Raw genomic sequence first — 19,110 nt, forward strand, 5'->3', positions numbered from 1 at the left:
GAAACCCATGACCCAAGGGTTTCCAGACCCTACTTAAGAGCCTCTCCTCTGACTGTTACCTACAGGTAGAGGGTCACATTTAAGTCTCCAGACACAACTTCAACCTGGGCATTCCATAATACTGTCTGCCAAATTTTTTTTTTTTTTATTAAAAAGCCCGAGGGGGAAAATGCAGTAGTCCACAAGTTGTTCTTTATGAAAAGAAGGGTTTACTAGCACGGGGGCTGCTTCTGAAACATCCCTTGAGATCTTATTCAGCTCTTTTCACAAATGGCAGCAGTAATCACATAGATAAATCTACCTAATTTGAAGGCCAGGCAGGAAATTACTTTTTGGGGAGAATCAACGGTGGCATTACACTTTTCTAATCCCCACGTGGAAATGATTCAATTTCTCTGAGAAATTTATGTGGACAAGTAAGGGCGGGCTGTTACTGCAAAGTGCTTCCCTCACCAAGCCTAGTTCTAGGACTTGGGCGGGAGAGCAGGCGTCCTTCCTCATTTTCTTGTGACTGGCTCCCCCAGCTGGTCCTCCCAAGCTTTTGCCTAGTAAAAACCTACAGAGATCTGGAGGGGATCCCTTCCCGGCATTGCCCTGAGCTTACTGCAATACTTCCATGAATGGGAACTTTATGGGAATAACAACAACATACAAAATTATAATGTAAAACTATTTTTTTTTCTTTATTGAAAATACATCTACAAAGTAATGTTTCTCAGTCCACACGGGGTGCATGTTATATGCAGAGCCTGTGATGGGCTGGCGAGAGGATCGTCCTAGAGGATTTACTTTCCATAAGAAATGGTTAGTATTAAAAAAAAAGATCACACGGCGTAACAGAATTAATTTGACATGATTAATTTTTGCTCTACTGGTGTCGTGAGACGACAGCCATGTACATTAACTTTCAGAGTGTATCTCCCAAATAAGGCCTCGGCATTAAATGGTTATTCCACCACAGCCTAACGTTAACTTTTGTACACACGTGATGCTCACGATCTCTAGAAAAAATGTCTCTAACTGTATATCAGAGGGTGTATGTCTAGATATCCAGTCTGTTAGCATAATTAAACCCATTCTTCACCATTTTCGGTCAGAGACTCAAACACAGCTGGTATTGTCTGACAGTTCCCACTTCATGTCTTTGACTGAATGAATACTCCTTAGGGGGTAAAAAATTAATCTCCTCTAAACCTGGGAGCTGCCTCGCCTGAAACTAATGCCCCTGCTGTTTTTTTCTTGGAACCCCATTGACCGTGTCTTTATACTGATTCATCTTCTACCATTTCTCTCAGGGACACAAACAAAATAAAACCAAACCCCACTCCGGCCGAAGGGTTTGAATGACTTGGTATGTGGAATTCTTACACAAAGAAATATCTTGTTTCTCTTATTCTAAGAACTTCTGATTATAGGCAAAAACTTTTTTCAAATAAGAGACCACCCACCCAGCTCACGGACCTCTATTAGAGAGAGAGCTCATTCATTTGACTTCTTTATATATAAGAAGTGACTTCATATTTTCATATGCGGACCTCCTTGGGGGATGATTTTGAACTGAGGAGACAAAGTGTTTCAGGTTAAAAAAAAAAAAAAAAAGAACCTCTCCTTTTAAATTCTTCCTTAAAGATCATCTATAAATCTTGGTGTCTCAAAATCCCCTGTGTAACGTCAACCATGCTCCGTTCTTTCCTACCTGGCTCTTTAGTGTTCCGTAGTAAGACTATGAGCATGCCTGCTGGTTGCTAGTCTTACATTTTACTTCCTAAAAGTCCATAGTCAGTTGAGGAGTGGTGGCAGACATCCTGCCCAGAGAAGTCCCTTCGGTTTGGGAAGAATAGGAAAGAAGGGCCTATTTCCCGTACTGGGAAGGACCGAGCAGAGTTTCGTGAATAATTCCGCTCCCGAAATGGCCTCCAGCCTGGTGACTTGCACGACTGATATTCTGGCCACAGGACCTGGTTAAACCGCACAGCCATCCGTCCCCTACTTAGAAATGTTCATTCCTAGTAAACGTCCTTTCTGAAAGTCCCATGGTCCATGGAATCATACCTGCTTGGGACAGGATGTTCCAAGGGAAAATAGAGGGGAGGCTCTTCATGATGTCACAGGATGTTTGGGCTAGAAGAGACCATAAAGGCATCTGGGGAACTCATTTGATTTTACGGATGAGAACACTGAGGCCTAGAGAGGAGATGTAACGTGCCCATGGCCACATGGAAATTTCACTTTTATGTGCTTCCTCACAGGTGCACTAGGTGAGTATTCATATTGTCTTGCTATTAATAAAATCAAAACACAAATCGGCAGAGAAAGGGGAACAAACCCTTCTACTGTCCCATTTGATAACCGATTGTGGTTTATCAAGTTGTTTTGATACTAAAACTGAATTGTATTCTGAAGGATTTTTAAACTTTGTAGGTTGATTTAAAAGCATGTTTTAGCCTACTATTTGTTTGACTCTCTACCTTATAAAAGAACCACATTTACAGTTTTGTGTGCCACATAAACTTGTAAGATCTGATCCGACTCGCAAAATCCTCCCTTGTTTTTGGATGAATACTTCCCAATCCTATCAGTGTATTATGCAGGACAAGGGAGGTAAGGGGCTTACTGGACAGAATGAGTTGTAACGAGATGGAAACATTTTACAATGGTTTGCAAACACCTGCTGCTCAAGAAAACATTTGTGTGTTAGTCTACATCTTGGTTTCACTGTCCATGGGTTTCTCACTTTCGCTTTCCTGGGCAATCAGCTGATAGGGTTTCTTCATTTCATTCTCTTCGATGACCGAGTTACCCATTTCTACGTCTCGGTTCTTCAGTTCATGTCTTGACAAGTGCTCCACAATGCCGGCTCCAAGAGAATCTCCCAGCACGTTGGTGGTGGTGCGTAGGCGGTCCCTGGGGGTGTGGGTGTGGGGGAGGAAAAACGGGGCTCCTGTGAACATCATGTGATCTCAGCTCATATTGTGAACCAGCTGCTAAGTCTTTAGAGGCATCTTTTTAAAATTCTGCTTGGTGTATCCACCACTTGCAACATCACATAATACACATAATATTTATAATAGTAGTTACTAAAAGTTATAAGGATATATAGATTACCAATCTTCAGTTACTAGTTCCAGTCCTAACAGTGGGTAATGACCCTTCCCTTTCTCCTTTTATTTAAAATTTCTCGTTGCCTCTCTTTCCTACAATTCACCTTCCTTTATATCCGCGTTTCTCAAAGTGTGATCCAGAGACCCCTGGGGGTGCCTGTGGTCAAAACTATTTTATTTTATTTTTTAATGTTAATTTATTTTTGAGAGAGACAGAGAGAGGGGAGAGCACGAACAGGGAGGGGCAGAGAGAGAGAGGGGGACAGAGGATCCGAAAACAGGCTCTGCGCTGACAGCAGTGAGCCCGATTTGGGGCTCGAACTCACCCACCATGAAATCATGACCTGAGCCTACCCAGATGCTTAGCCAACTGAGCCACCCAGATGCCCCAAAACCATTTTCGTGATAATGCTAGATGTTATTTGCCCTTTTTGTTCTCATTTTTTCATGAAAGCCTAGTGGGGTTTTGTAAAGACTACAACATAACACAAAAGATACCACAACAGATTCAATGCAGAAGCAGTTAGGAGACCCCAGCTGTCTTGCATTAAGCCAGACACCAAGGAGATTTCCAAAAATAAAATAAAAGGGTATCATTCTTTTCCCAAAATTTTTAGTTTGGTAAATGACATTTTTTTGCAAAAATATTATTTATGTTAAGATGTAATGAATTTATTATTATAACCTTTAAATGAATTTAGCACTTAAAAATGTCTGTTTTCGGGGCGCCTGGGGGGCTCAGTCAGTTAAGCATCCAACTTCAGCTCAGGTCATGATCTCATGGTCTATGACTTCAAGCCCCGAGTCAGGCTCTATGCGGACAGCTCAGGGCCTGGAGGCTGCTTTGGATTCTATGTCTCCCTCTCTTTCCACACCTCCTCCGCTCGCACTCTGTCTCTCTCTCAAAAATAAAATAAAAGCATAAAAAAATTAAAAAACTGTCTGTTTTCCTAATATGATAAATATTGATAGAATCCATATAGATAAAAACTTTTGGGATCCTCAGTAGTTTTTAAGTATAAAGGGGTCCTGAGGCTAAAAGCTTTGAGAATCACAGTTTTACACTATAAAAGTCCTCAAGGAGTTGAGTGCCAACCGTGGGCCCAACAGTGGGCTGAATGCTTTCCGTGCATCCTTGCAGTTAATCCTCGCAGCCCCAGGGGGTGGTGGATGGCATTATCATCTCCATTTTATAGAGGTGGAAACTGGGGTGGCTGGTGAGGCTGCCCAATGTCACACCGGGCTGGGATGCAAACAGATCCAAGTGACTGTGGGACTCATGCTCTCAACTGCCTACCCTGCTGCCACCTATCGTGCCTCGAGCACACCCGTCAGCTCCTCGTGACCCTTCTAGTGAAGACAACATACAGTTGACTCCAGCATCTACTGTGTCCTTCTAGGCATTGGCTTTGGGCAGCCTGTGAAAAGATGTTTTTGCAACGGAAAGGGAATTTATGAGAGAAAAGAGGCAGATAATGTCAGCTGGAAGGGTGAGGGGAACATGAGAGAGGGCTGGGCCCCCCAAATTAGGGTCTGAGGGGATGGGGGGTGCCTTTTCCCCAGAGCCAAAAGTCATTTCTGCTTCACTAGTTCTCCCACTGCACGGCTGCCCCTCTCCCCGCTGGGTTCGGATGCGCACATCTGTGCTGCATTACGCCATTGGAATGGGAAGCACAAGGAAAAGGGCCTGAGCCAGTGTGTGGGGCCTGTAGTTCTGTTCTCACCACCACGGGGACGTGTTGTGCAATTCAGAAAATGCCTTGCTGATTTATGTCGGCTTTCAGACAGCCGGTTTCCCAATCGCCGGATGGCTTTATGGAGTGAGAAGTGTAGTTGCCAGATGTGCCCCCTGGGCTGATAAGGGAGCGAGAGCGCTTGGCGTCTGGGACTTGGCCTCTAGATAAGGGCAGGGACCAGGCGGTGAGGACAATTCAATTACACGCCAAGCTGCCCCTGCTCTTGGAGCCCTTTTGGCGGGAGTGCCCAGCTGCCAGTTTCCTTAGGAAGACAGAGGGGGTCCCTGCGACAGCAAGCCGGGAGGCAGTCGGAGCATACTCACAGAAACCAGTCCACGGCGATGATGAGCGTGATGTCGTCGGTGGGCAGGCCCACGGATGTCAGCACGATGACCATGGTGACCAGGCCCGCCTGAGGAATCCCAGCTGCCCCGATACTGGCGGCTGTGGCTGTGATGCTGTTAAAAGAATTCCCCAAACGTAAAACATTTGTACACATCTCCCCAAATGATAGGCTCCGGAAAAACCATGCACAGCGGCGATGTCTGACTTGCCAAGTTAACAGAAGAGGACGTGCTTTAGAAACCTTTAGATGAGAGTGTAAAAAACCCGCGGAGCTAACAATAACGTTAACCAGTATTTATGAAGAGGTTCTTTTTTTTTTAAATTTTATTTTATTTTTAACGTTTATTTATTTTTGAGACAGAGAGAGACAGAGCATGAACGGGGAGGGTCAGAGAGAGAGGGAGTCACAGAATCTGAAGCAGGCTCCAGGCTCCGAGCTGTCAGCACAGAGCCCGACGCGGGGCTTGAACTCACAGACGGTGAGATCATGACCTGAGCCGAAGTTGGACGCTTAACCGACTGAGCCACCCAGGCGCCCCAACTACAGCCATTTTTAAATGAAGAAATTGGTAGCTATGTACTTTTGCACATACCTGAAAATATTTTCCAAGGTCTAAAAGACTGCATAGTTACAATAACAATTTGTTTCCAATAATTCTGTCCAAGTAGAGGATTGTAAAGCTACTGAACTTGTAAGGTTAATGTGGTCAGAAAAACAAATCAAAGTTATTAATGCAAAAGCAAATGATTTATGAACAAAGTTCTGTGTGACTATAAATATTTTTTATGGAGGCAGTGTAGACCTGATTTGTAAGGCATACAACCTGTCTAGGACTCTGTTAAATACCTATTTGATTCAGGCTGATGTGACACTGTGGAAAATGTTTTATAAATAGTAAAGTATTACCTAGATATAAAGTGGAATTAATGAAGCAGTACGTCTGTGGAGGAGACTATATGGTTCCCTCATATTGTCCCTCTTCTGTGGTACTAGAGTATTTAGTTGGTAAATGGCTGTTCAGAATGAAGACTACGTTTCCCAGCCTCCCTTGGAGCTTAAGTTCTGGCCAATGAAATATGGATGAAAGTGACCAAGTACCTTGCACGCTATGCCCTCCTCCTCTTCCCTGTGGCTAAGATTTGGAGGTGATGATAAGCCATCCTGGACCACTTGGATGAGGGTGACACCCCAGAGACGATGGAAACGACACCCCAGTCCCTTACACTGTAAAACACCTACCAGCCTTGAGGGCTTTGTGGAACAGAGCTGTTCCACATGAGGAAAAAATGCAGTTCTGTCTTGAAGTCACTCTTATTGTTATTATTATGTTTTTACTCTGTCACATGCAACTGAACCTTTGTTTAGAACTCAGGGATTTTCAACCAGTATACCAGAGTATGCCCAAGAATAGGTTATGGTGAGCTGAGATACTGACTCCCAGTCCCAGTGTGGTCAGACTGTGCTCAGGCCTCCCAGAACCCCCAAGCCACTCACTTCTGGCCATGATCGGCCTCATTTTTTAATCATCACGCATCCTACGACTATTATTTTCCAGTAACTCAAAACATATATATGGAGTCTAACATAACTTATTTCCAAATAGACATATGTGTGCACACACACAAAAGGTGGGGGAATTGAGAGATTGAAAACAGACTAAAATGACATAAAAACCAAATGCAAGCCATAGATATGGATTATATTGTGGTCTAGGGGAAAAAGCTACACAAGATATTTTTGGGGCAACTGGGGAAATTTGGATGCAGAGTGGGTATTCTGGAAGTATTTTAAAGATTCCTACTATTGTGGTTATGTAGAAAATGACTTTTATTCTCAGGAGACCTATGTTGGACTCTGTATATGTGAAATTTAATGAAGGCAGAGAAAGAGGCAAAAAATGGTAAAATGTTAATTGTTGGATTTGGGTAGATGTCTGTCATCATTTTATTTCAACTTTCCCATTTGTAAGATAGTTTTTATAATGAAAAGTGCAAAAACTATTTTGATATCCAAAATAAATTGCTGATAATAATTCACACACACACGCATGCACACACACACACACACACACACACACACACTGAAGAGGAGGGTCTGATCTGGATTTGAGTCTCTCTTGCAGTCACTTATTGGTCTGTTGTGCATAACTGACTGTCAATGAGTAAAAATGGGGGGTTACAATCACATATGCACGTGGATATGCATGGGCTAGTGCCAGAAGAATATAAAAGAAATTAGCAAGCCACAGTGGTTGCCTCTGGAGAAGGAAACTAAAAAATTCGGGGAAGGTGTGGAAAGGAAAATTACCTTTCACCAGATACCTCAAATGTAATAGTTAAAAAATAGTCCACGGAAATAAAATTCTCAATCTATTTGTCCATGTGGCCTCTCCTCTATTGTATAGTGCCTAAAAATTAACCCAAGAGAAAATGTTAATCCAGTTTTTCAAGTGTATTTTTTTTAATACTGTCAGTAAAAGCTAATGCATTTTAATGCTATTTAAAACTGAAGTATAATCTAACATTTTTTTTTCAACGTTTATTTATTTTTGGGACAGAGAGAGACAGAGCATGAACGGGCAGAGAAAGAGGGAGACACAGAATCGAAAACAGGCTCCAGGCTCTGAGCCATTAGCCCAGAGCCCGACGGGGGGCTCGAACTCCCGGACCGCGAGATCGTGACCTGGCTGAAGTCGGACGCTTAACCGACTGCGCCACCCAGGCGCCCCTAATCTAACATTTTTAAAAAAGAAATATCCATACTATGTATTCTGTAGATTTTATTTTTATTTTTAAAAATTTTTTTTATTAAAAAAATTTTTTTTAATGTTTTGATTTATTTTTGGGAGAGAGAGAGAGATAGAATGAGACTGAGCACGAGCAGGGGAGGGGCAGAGAGAGAGGTAGACACAGAATCCAAAGCAGGATCCAGGTTCTGAGCTGTCAGCACAGAGCCCGATGTGGGGCTTGAACTCACGGACCGTGAGATCATGACCTGACCTGAAGTCGGCCACTTAACCCACGGAGCCACCCAGGCACCCCATATTCTGTAGATTTTAAAAGAGTTAGATGTTTTATCGATGGTACATTGATAAATAAATCAATCCAGTGGCAAGCAGTATGCATGGTATGATTCCATTAATTACAAAAAAAGTGTGTGTGTGTGTGTGTGTGTGTGTGTGTGTGTGTCTAGGCACTAGAAATGGTTTTTGTACCCCAAACATTAACAGTGGTCACCTATGGAAAGATAGGGGGGTGATAGTGGCAGGTAAGTTACACTTCTTACTATCTACATTTCTATATTCTTAGAATTTCATTATTAATAAATGTGTACATCTGTAATTTAAAAAAACTAATAAAAATATCTAAATATCAAAAGTAAAGCTACTGCCACAAACCCCAACCTCCAGTTTATGTATGATCTGCTTTCCAACAAGTTTCTTTATCCAATCCCTGATCACCGTCTCATCACGTAAAGTCATTCTTAAGCAAATGTTGTGTAGAACTTTCCTCATACCTGATTGTAATAATCTGTCCAAAGTTCAGCTCAAAGTTGTTAACTTGAGCGATGAAAATGGCAGCCAAAGCCTCATAGAGTGCAGTCCCATCCATGTTAATGGTTGCCCCCACTGGGAGCACAAATCTGGTGACTCGTTTGTCCACACCATTGTTCTCTTCCAAGCACTTGAAGGTGATGGGTAGGGTAGCAGAACTGAGAATGGTAAAAAAAAAAAAAAAAAAAAAGGTGTGTCAGCTGATCGTCCAGATGGTTTAGACCATGACCCTGTGTTTGGTACTTTGGACAGAGTTCCTTCCTCTCCCATGTCCTAATTTAAAGGGAACTAAGTCAGCACTTGTATAAATAGGGGATTAGGGTTAGCAACAGTGTGGGTCCCCTCACTGGGTTATTTGCAGCTCTCCTGCTCCTGGGTTCTTCTGTGAGGCATCACTTGTGATTATCCCCTATCCTCATGGCCTGTGCCGAGTGACTCTGCCATCTTTCCCTCAGGCAAAGGTCAACTGGAAGAGAGAGATGACAGTGGGCAGGAAGGGAATAGCTGATACGTTTGTCTCCCCAAAGGAGAGCCAACCATTCCCTCAATCCCAACTAGGTCTGATTAGCACCTGAGTGGAAAGGCCAATTCATATGCCTGGAAGTGTAAAACCCAGAACCGCACCCCCTGCCCCCCCTGCCCCCCCAGGGTTCTGGATTAAAGTTAAGTTTGAGCTACATTTCTTGATAGGAATAAGCCACACATATATCCATACATACCTGGACGAGGTTCCTAGAGCTGTGATGAGTGCCTGCAGCAACCCTCCAATAAAAACCCAAGGGTTTTTCCGAGTTACCAAGAAGTAGAGGAGGGGCAGGACAATGACCGCGTGAATGAGCAGGCCGACGATGACCGTCACTGTGTACATGGCAAGCTGCCCCCCAATCACTCCCATGTCTTCCATCTCAACAATTTTCCCTGCAATCAGGAAGAGGATGCCCAGAGGGGCGTACCTATGTAGAAGCAACATACGCACAGTCGGAAGCCTGATCTCCAATGAGCTATTCCAAAGAAACTACCACGTGACAAGAAAACGTGAGGGTTATTTCCACACTTTTTGTGCCCAGGAGACTATTAGAACTTGCAGAAACTGTGAACTTTTTTTCTTTAAAATTTATTTATTTTTGAGGGGGGGGAGACATGGCATGAGTGGGGGAGGGGCAGAGAGAGAGAGAGGGAGACACAGAATCAAAAGCAGGTTCCAGGCTCTGAGCTGTCAGCACGGAGCTGGATGTGGGGCTCCAACTCATGGACCAGGAGATCAGGACCTGAGCTGAAATCGGATGCTCAAATGACTGAGCCACCCAGGCGCCCCTTTTCTTTTCTTTTTTAAATATAAATTTAAATATAAATAGCGCATAATCAGGCTTTCCTCTCAGAATTTCGATAGGCCACAATTTTTTTTTCTCCTTAGCCTATGATAAAAGACAGGTACAGAGGTTTTGTGGGGTTTTTTTATTTTTTTTTGTTTTTTGTTTTTTTTTTCACCTCTTTTTCTAGATCATTCTCCTTTCACCTCATCTGAGTCACTTTTGCGGTCCTCAGATGCCACCCAACTCCCCCTGCCTTTTGTTCTCTTTCTAAGTACCCTGCACAGCCAGAATCCACTGAACCAATATCCAGACTTTGGGAGGGTTTCCCACAACAGAGCCTGCGTTCCAGCTTAAAGCAAGACACACACAATGCCATTTCAGTGTTTTAGATTTGCAGTCATCTCTCTTAATCAAAGTCCGTTTTTGTTACTTTTTCCCCATATTACATACCACTTACACTATCACTCAGTATTAGTCTTCAAATCAGCTTTTAAATAAATTTACTGAGTAAATTTCATGTTATAGTGGCAATGGAAAACTAGTACCATTTCCCACAGATCGAAGGCAACCATATAATCAATCCAAAGCTATTCAAATTAACAATGTGTATGCAGGTACCGCCACGATCAGGTTACAGATGTTCTAGTTAAGTACTTGTCACCCACCCGCTGCTACTGACATTTGTGATCTTCCCCTGTAGCCTGGCAAGAATGAACAAACGAGACACAAAACAACTTGTATGTATAGCAACCCCTGTTGCATCAAGATCCCTCTGCCCTGCTTTCAACTCCCTTTGATGTATGCAGTGAACTACGCCCAAACTCACGTTACCAAAAACAGAGGGGCCAATCACCCTGAAGGAGAAGGGTCTGCTGGGAACTGTGGAGGTCTTATTTCAAGCTGAAAAATACAATGCTTCTTTTAAACGTCCTTTAAAAACACAGGCCAGGAAATTATAAGAGTACCTGTTTTCAGAAATGTAATAACTCAAGGCTGAATGTGCAGGCAAATGTACAGCTAGAAAAGCTACATGTGAGGTTCATTCAGCAGCCTTGAATGGGCTTCTTTCATAAAAGAGGTGAAAGGTGGAGGCATTTTCATAATATGAAGATAAATGTCCACTTTCAGCTCTGCCAGGATTTCAAAGGAGGGGCCCCAGGATTTCAATCAAGGGCTCCTGTGGAGACCACATTCTGATCAGTCTTCGTGCCCAAGTTCACATCCACCTCATACAAGTTCCTGAAAAATGGATTCCTCTGGGATTTGGAGGCAATAAAGACAAAGGATATTTTTAATCATGTTGGCGAGGGCTTTTCTTAGAAATGGATGCCTCCGTCCCTCCAGTGCCAAGAAGGAGTCTGGATTAAAAATAAAGGCCAAAGGGAAAGTAACCCCTACATGAGGCCTAAACCAATCAAACGGTTCTCTCCCAGCTGGCGAGAATTTACTTTCCAAGGTCAATGTTCCTTTGCAGATTTAGTGTTTTCATTTGTACCCTACTCTCAACTTTATTTGAAGAAAGTTTTGTTATAAACTCTGGATTGGCATTCTATAATGCTTCCCATGAGACCTTCAGGCGGTCCACCAAATTGCCATTTGATGTCTCTTTCTTAGGGCTGAAACGGAGGAGAGGCAATCTCACTTTTTCTGAAGGTCAAGGGGCCTCTATGTTTGCTTTTCCCTCCACTGGGAATGCTCTTCCCCTGGCACTTTGGATGGCTAGCTTCTCCTAGTCAGTCAGATCTTAGCAACAAACTCACCTCCTCAGAGGCCTTTGTGCACCATCCAAACCACCCAAGGCAAATTTTATGCTTCTTCCCCAGTTGCCTTTTATCATATCAGATCACACAAAAGAAAATCTGCTGTTTTATTTATTTTTTCACAGTATTTGTTACTAAAGCACATGGTGGATTTGTGTGTTTATTTTCTATGTCCCTTAAAAGAATATAAGCTCTAGGACATCCTCGTCTGTTTTCTTCATTGCTATGTCCAGAGTACCTGGCATTATATGCTTGGCATATAGTAGACACTTAATGAACATATATTGAATAGATATAGACTAAATAGATATAAAATGAAGGAATGAGGAATGGGATCCCATCAGCACCGGAGTGAAGAAGTAGACCCTTTCAAAAACAAGGAAGCAAACTTATTAAGAGAGGCTTGCAGACAGGTTCAAGGCCACTACAGGCCCAGAAAATCATTGATTTTCTTGTGTTTACCCACGTGGAATTGTTGCAATTGGCTATCCTGCCTGGTGGCATCTTCCTCAGTACAGAACACATGTTGATGGTAATAAGCATCTGGATACAGCATATGTAGCCAGTGGAAATACGTACCACATTATCACTGCTACCAATCTCATGATGGCTTCATTAAGAGAATCAAAGAACTCTCTCAGGGCTTGCCCCTGCTCTTTCATGTTTCCAATCACAAATCCAAAGCACATGGAGAAGACAACTAGTCCAAGGGCATTGACCCCATTCACAGACCCTGGAACTGGGACCAGCTCCTCTGTGATCCTTGTAAGAGTCTCCATGGCCTCCGACACATTGTTTATCACGGCGCTCACGAGTGTTTCATTGGACTGGATGGGCACTTTAAAGCTTCTCTTCTCATAGTTGGTTTTAAACTTTAAAAGAAAAGGCACAACAGGGATTAAAGGTGATTTTTGTTTTCTGTTTTTAACTTTTCTGTTGTCCAAATTTTCTATAATCATATACAATACCTTGCATTCAGAGAATAGTGTTATAGAAGGTATCTATCATCTATCCATCTAATCTGTGACGAACCCCTACCAGTTCCTCAGCACAGACAGACACACACGCACTCAACTATAAAGCATATCTTAACAGGAAAGAGGTATCTGGCTGAAGATGTTGAAGTAGGGTTTTTTTTTTTTTTAAACCCTAATAAAATGACTATAATGGGCTTTTAAGAACCATAAATCCAATAGTCCCTTTACTGTCTATAGGATCATGCTATGGGATCATGGACAAATCACTGAACATCCTTCAGCTCATGTTCTGCAGCTGTGAAACAGAAAGAACTGTGGAGGTTCTACCTCACAGGGTTGTTGTGATGATCAAATTGAGCAGAATATATGAGAACATCTTGTAAATTTTAAAGTACTACACTACTATTGGCTAATGGTGCTCAATAACAAAACCCTTTAGGGAGTAGACTTAGCTGGGGATTTCATTGAATAGTAAAATTTTTAAATCCCATATGCACCCCAATGTTTATAGCAGCATTATTTACAATAGCCAAATTATAAAAGCAGCCCATGTGACTGTTTACTGATGAATGGATAAAGAAGATGTGGGGTACATATATACAATGGAATATTACTCAACCATAAAAAGAATGAAATCTTGCTATTTGCAACAACATGGATGGAGCTAGAGGGTATAATGCTAGGTGACATAAGTCAGTCAGAGAAAGGCAAATACCATATGATTTTATTCATATGTGGAATTTAAGAAACAAAATAAATGAACAAAGGGAAAAGAGAGAGAGAGAGAGAAACCAAGAGACAGACTCTTAACTATGGAGAACAAACTGGTGGTTACCAGAGGGGAGGTAGGTGGGAGGATGGATTAAATAGGTGATGGGAATTAAAGAGAGAATTTATCATGATGAGCATTGAATAATGTATAGAATTGTTGAATCACTATATTGTATACCTGAAACTAATAAACACTGTATGTTAACTAAACTGGAATTAACTTAAAAACTTAACAAAATTTAAAACAATTTAAAAATTCCCCAACAAAGGTCTTTTAGGCACTTCTGATAATATTATTCTTAAGAATAGATGTTTCATTAATAGCTGAGGATGACAACCTAACTCTCAGGTCAATAAAGGAATTTCTCTTCGTATTCAAGATATGGTGTTTTCCCAATAGCTTCTGCATAGATGCCCCAGACAGAAGATGTGAGCATATGATTGTGACCATATAAAACAATTAAGCCCATCCATCTATGATTTTAATGAGAGCAGAATTCCTGGCCTTTGTGTTGATGGTAGTCAAGGATCAGGGAGAGTAATAATGTATGGATGTTGACTGGTTCTCACAGCTGTACATGAAGTGCTGGGCCATGTCTCTACCAAGAGTGAATGGGAGACTTTTTTGTCCAATAGGAAACCACTATTCTCAAACAAGGACGGCCAGCTGTCAATACTGGGGACACATCTCTGAGCAACCAGTGATACTGCTTGTAATTCTAAGTAACAAAGAAACTGGCCCTTTTTGGTGTCCTATTCCCGTCAACTCTCAAATCTCTATTTCATCAGGATGCTTATGCATTTTATGGATTGTCTAGGGTAGATTTCCAATCCTGGTTAGCCTTTCCTAAGCCTCCAACTCTTTCCCCTTAGACACAGTTTGTAGCCTACAGAAATAGCAACCTCGTTTGCATTCTGGCCTAAGACAAATAGATCTGGGAAGATACTTTTGCTTCCCTTTCAAAATCCTGTAAATGCAATCCCAAACCAAATACAATAAATCTGCTTAAGTCTGCACTTTTCCTGGTGCTGCTAGAAATCAGCATTTTTGATGTTGTCCAGTGCCAGCTGACTAACTGGAATAGTCAGCCCCATGGTGCTGGGGTTGGCTTGTTGGATTGAAAGGGGTTTATTATTTATGGTTATTGTTGGTTTTGAATAAAGAAAGTTCGATTTGGGCTTCTTAAACTTTTTTTTAAAGAAAGGATTCTGTTTGAATCTTGCAGCGTGTGCACACATTACCTATTAAAAATAGTCAACAAAAATTTTAAAAAGTGGGGGGACAAAGGGTGACTTGTATATGTAAAATTTAGTCCTCCACAAGGCTGGGGTTTTATTTTGTTTGTTTTACAGATAGGGTTAGGGAATTACAACTAGGGTCAAGTAACACCATCTGGAGAAATGTTTTGGAACTATTATTTAACCCAGAATGTCTAAGTGTTTTCCTTTTAATGTTTTGGGCCACAAAGCTTTTTTTATTCAGGTGAAGTTAGAATGAACTTTAATCCCTAGCAGCAAAGTATATTTGTATCCACAACACAGACAGCCAAGAACTGTTTGGATATGGGCGAAAACGAAAAGGAACTGGACCTCACTATAGCCTCCAGGGAGGTGTCTCAAACCTTCCAGGAAGCAGAATGTAGGAGCAGAAAGAGGATAGAATTTGGAGTCAGCACAGTAGGTTTGCATTCTGGATCTACCATTTATTACTTGTAAGATCTTGTGCCTATTAGACAATCCTGAATTATCATAGACGAGTTTCCTCATCAATGAAATGAAGACAATGATACCCATCATATTCATGTGAGGACTGAATATAACATTAGTGCTTGGCACATAGAATCCATAAGGCTCTTAGGAGACTTTAAAAAAAACAACCCATTCACTTTTTACATTAAACCCAGAAACTTGAATAATCTCTCTAATGTTTAAAGCAAATTGTAAATGTATCTTCTACTAGAATTTGCTTGGTGGGCTTTTGTGTGTGGAATGTGGGGACAAGAAGAGGGAAGGAGTCTCCTGATTGGCCTTTTTAACAATTAACAGAGACTCGATGAGCTATTCGTATGCGACACATTTAGTACCTGGTAACTAATAAGCCTTTAGTACAGGGTAAGACCTCCCCACACCCTACAAATCCCCCAGAAAACCCTAGTGCTTTCCATCTGGTTGGTAAAAGAGTGTTTCTTACTGCAGAGAAATGGAAAAAAAATAATACAAAATGGATAAGGAGGTCCCACTCTGTTTGGTATGCCAAAGAGGAATTTCAAAAGCGAATTAGTGGCTATAGAGTGTTTACCTGTTTAAAGCAGGCTTCCACCAGATTTGGAGGGAACATATTCCTGCAAAGAAAATAATGGTCACTTGAAAAAGTTCTCAAATAATAAGTTTGTTTCTTAAACACTTTTTCATTGTGTCTAAGGTAAAGATTGAATTGAACTAAGTAGCATATGGGAAAAAAAGAAAGGTGTTGGTGGATTTTATGTCTTGTAATGGGACATATGGTCATCCCTAAGTGGGGCCCATGTAGTTCATATTTTCCAGGGAAATCTCAAATTCAACTCCTCTGTCCTTTTGTCAGACAATGGGATTTTTCACTTCATCATTGTATCTTCAAATCCCGCTCCCAGGAAGAACCAAAGTGAGAATGGAAACAGCTTTGGCTACACATGTTCTGGTAAACTGAGGTATTATTGAATAGTGGCCATTTTGGTTTTGTGCCATGTGTCCAGGGACTGAATGTTCTGAATCATATGCCATGGTCAGACTGCTGGATTTTGTTCTCTACAGAGTCCTCCCAAAGGCCCTCTGGGGGATGGAATATTTACTCTGAATTACTGGAGCTTCTCAGGCTCCTTGGTAACCAACAGGGAGACGGCCCACAAAACTTAAACTTGTGGTACATGTGGCAAAGTTTGTCACTTTCTCAGAGCAGTGTTTGAGTTCATGGTAGAGTTCAAGGGACAACGATCTAGCTGGAGAGTCTCTAACCAGCTGTGTGACCTTGGCCAAGTCACTGCACCTATTCAGGTTTTAGTTGATTTATCTGTTGAAGAGGAGACTGGATTAAACTATCATTTGGACTACAAGGTTGAAGACTGTGGGAGGAGACATGGCCCAGGCAGTTGCAGAGCCCGAGATCCCAGCAGTTGTGTGCTATCAAAGTCATATTTTAAGGTTAAAAACTCTAGTCCCTTTCTTCTTACTGCCTAGACCATCCTATTTGCTTTTCCTTCCTATCTATGCTCTGTGAGTATGTTTTTATAAATCTTGATAGAAATGTGGGTTTGGGAGATTTCAGGAAAAATGCTCAAACCAAGTGACCGGGTGGGGATAGGTTAGTCATATACCTGCCTACCAGTGGGGCGGGCAAGGAGAGGCAAAAACACACAGCATTCAGATGGATCAACCAGAATTGAGATGACAAGATCCCAATTCTTTAAACAAGGAGTAGAAATTATACAGGAAGAGAATATAATAAAATACTCCTAACCTACCTAATGGTAAAGTTCATGAAAAAATGGTGAAAAGCCTTAATTAATTTTCTGAACTAAATAAAATCATAGCTATCAGGTAACAACTTTGTATAAAATAATGTTATATAGGATGGCTTCTTACCTTCAGATAATTGTGATTAACTCCTAGAAAGGGCTTTTAAGAAGAGGATCTATGGGGCTGGGTTGTTCTTACAAACAGATGGTACAAAGTCATTCATGGTAGAAATTCAGAAGTGCTGCTGAAAAGAGCCTTTGTTGCTCAAATCTCTGCTAAATCTACCTGCCACAGAGCCATCCCTTGAGATGGCATGTGAAATCAAGTCCCTAGGAAGACTTTCTTTCAGATGATCAACGGGCGACCCTTTGGGGTAGGCATCTAGGATTGGTAAACCAGTCACTTTGTAAGAAAGTTGTATAGTAGGGAGGAAAGAGCCAGGTTTGGGGAGGATAGGTTGGGAAGGCTACATGGTGGAGGAATGCCAAGCAGGTGGGAAATATAGAGGCCTGTGCTGGGGTATCTTCCATTTGTCTTTCTAGACCCACTCTCCATCCTGCTCTGTACTCTGGGAGTCTGGCCCCTTGGGTTGTAGCACGTGGGCTCTCTTGCCTTCTGGCTTCCTTTTGGGTTTGTACAGTGGGATGTGCCGACAGATGACAGGGCAGTGGGACATGGAAGTGGATATGCACATTCTTCAGCTCTCTCTTTGACAGGTTGGGCAGCAGTGTTCTCCCTTTAAATTAGAGCTATTATTCTTGTCACAGGGCCTTTTCCCAAGACCACAGCTCTTCCTGAATTCCTCCCTTTGCCCCTCAGAGCTGGGGTGGCAACAAAACACCTTCCTATTGCCTTCAGTCCCCTGGTGCCTTACCACCCCTTGTAGGCTCCCTTAACCCTGTCTGTACCTTTGCAAAGCCCTCTCAGGGATCCTTTTGAATATGCAATATGCTTCCAGCCAGGATCTGACTGATGCAAGCGAAGGTGTGTAGAGAGAACAAACAGGAAGGTGTCAGGATCAAACCTTGGTTTACTTCACAGTTCTGTGTGAGATGACTCTGCCATCAAGTCCCTTTCAAGAATCAGATAAGACTCATTTGCAATCGGTGTATGGTTTATATACAAAACAATGCCAAAGAAGCCACCCGTTAATCTTTTCTTGCTGCTCTGCCAAATCCTTTCTTCATAAATGGTATAAAAGGAAAACCTTAGAACAAGTATGACCAGATGATCTTTAAAGTCCCTTCTGGACAGAAATTGTTGTGTATAATGGATGATGATACAGATGACAAATTCTAAATTAGAAGAGTCCAATCCACAGGCTATACTTGAACACAAGCTAACCTTAAACAGCAAAACTGGAAAAAAGTAGGGTAAGGCTTATTATTAATATTCCAAGGTAAGCGGCACAGCTGAAAGGAGAACCGAGGGATCAGAGAACAGAGTGATCAGTGATCAGTGAATCCTCAAAACAGGGCACTCAAAATCTATATCCTCTCTCTGTTCTTCTCACCTCTTTCCCATTAGATCAGAAAATAGAAATTTACTTTAATTTCTATTAGAAAGAAGTAAAGATGTGACCTTCATTGCAAAGCCCAGCAAGGCTGGTTCAGTTAGACACCTGTTTTGTGGTTTGATTAGCTCCCCCAAATGAGGGGTTGGGTGGTCAAAACATACCCAAAGGATGAGCTTGCAAGGACGTACCTGATCAGGTCCAGGAAGGCATCCGCAGCTGTCACTTGTACAATTTTGCCTTCTCTGTGCATATTTTCCTTTGTGCCTTTCCCGGGGTGGATGATGATGACAATGATTATGCCAATCACCACGGCAATGATGGTCGTAGTCATGTAATAGACTACAGCTCGCATTCCCATCTTCCCTGACGCCTTACTATCTAGGGCCGCCATTCCTGGTGAAGGCAAACAGAAGGAGATTTTCAGGAAGTCAGTCCAAGGAATTCTCCAGTGGAGGGTAACGGGAACAGTATTTCCTTCTACACCCCCCTGCCCTCATTCCACCCGGCAATGGGATTTTACATAAGTTATGAGAACTTGGCATCAT

The 19,110-nt window shown here is 42.1% G+C and overlaps 1 protein-coding gene and 1 long non-coding RNA gene across 3 annotated transcripts in view; one reads left to right on the forward strand and one right to left on the reverse strand.

The window, feature by feature from the left end:
* LOC115524673 overlaps positions 1 to 19,110 on the forward strand; it is an 87,838-nt gene that overhangs the window by 45,664 nt on the left and 23,064 nt on the right. The window lies entirely within an intron of this gene.
* SLC1A3 (solute carrier family 1 member 3) overlaps positions 657 to 19,110 on the reverse strand; it is a 78,933-nt gene continuing 60,479 nt past the window's right edge. Inside the window, exons 4-10 of the mRNA XM_030331140.2 lie at positions 18,754 to 18,958; positions 15,857 to 15,899; positions 12,389 to 12,681; positions 9,456 to 9,689; positions 8,700 to 8,894; positions 5,161 to 5,295; positions 657 to 2,904 (exon numbers count right to left, since the gene is read on the reverse strand). Coding sequence (XP_030187000.1) covers positions 2,700 to 2,904; positions 5,161 to 5,295; positions 8,700 to 8,894; positions 9,456 to 9,689; positions 12,389 to 12,681; positions 15,857 to 15,899; positions 18,754 to 18,958 — 1,310 coding nt within the window. The 3' untranslated portion in view covers positions 657 to 2,699. The remainder of the gene's footprint in view (positions 2,905 to 5,160; positions 5,296 to 8,699; positions 8,895 to 9,455; positions 9,690 to 12,388; positions 12,682 to 15,856; positions 15,900 to 18,753; positions 18,959 to 19,110) is intronic.

The sequence above is a fragment of the Lynx canadensis genome, chromosome A1 (assembly GCF_007474595.2).
Source record: "Lynx canadensis isolate LIC74 chromosome A1, mLynCan4.pri.v2, whole genome shotgun sequence".
In the NCBI taxonomy this organism is placed as follows: domain Eukaryota; kingdom Metazoa; phylum Chordata; class Mammalia; order Carnivora; family Felidae; genus Lynx; species Lynx canadensis.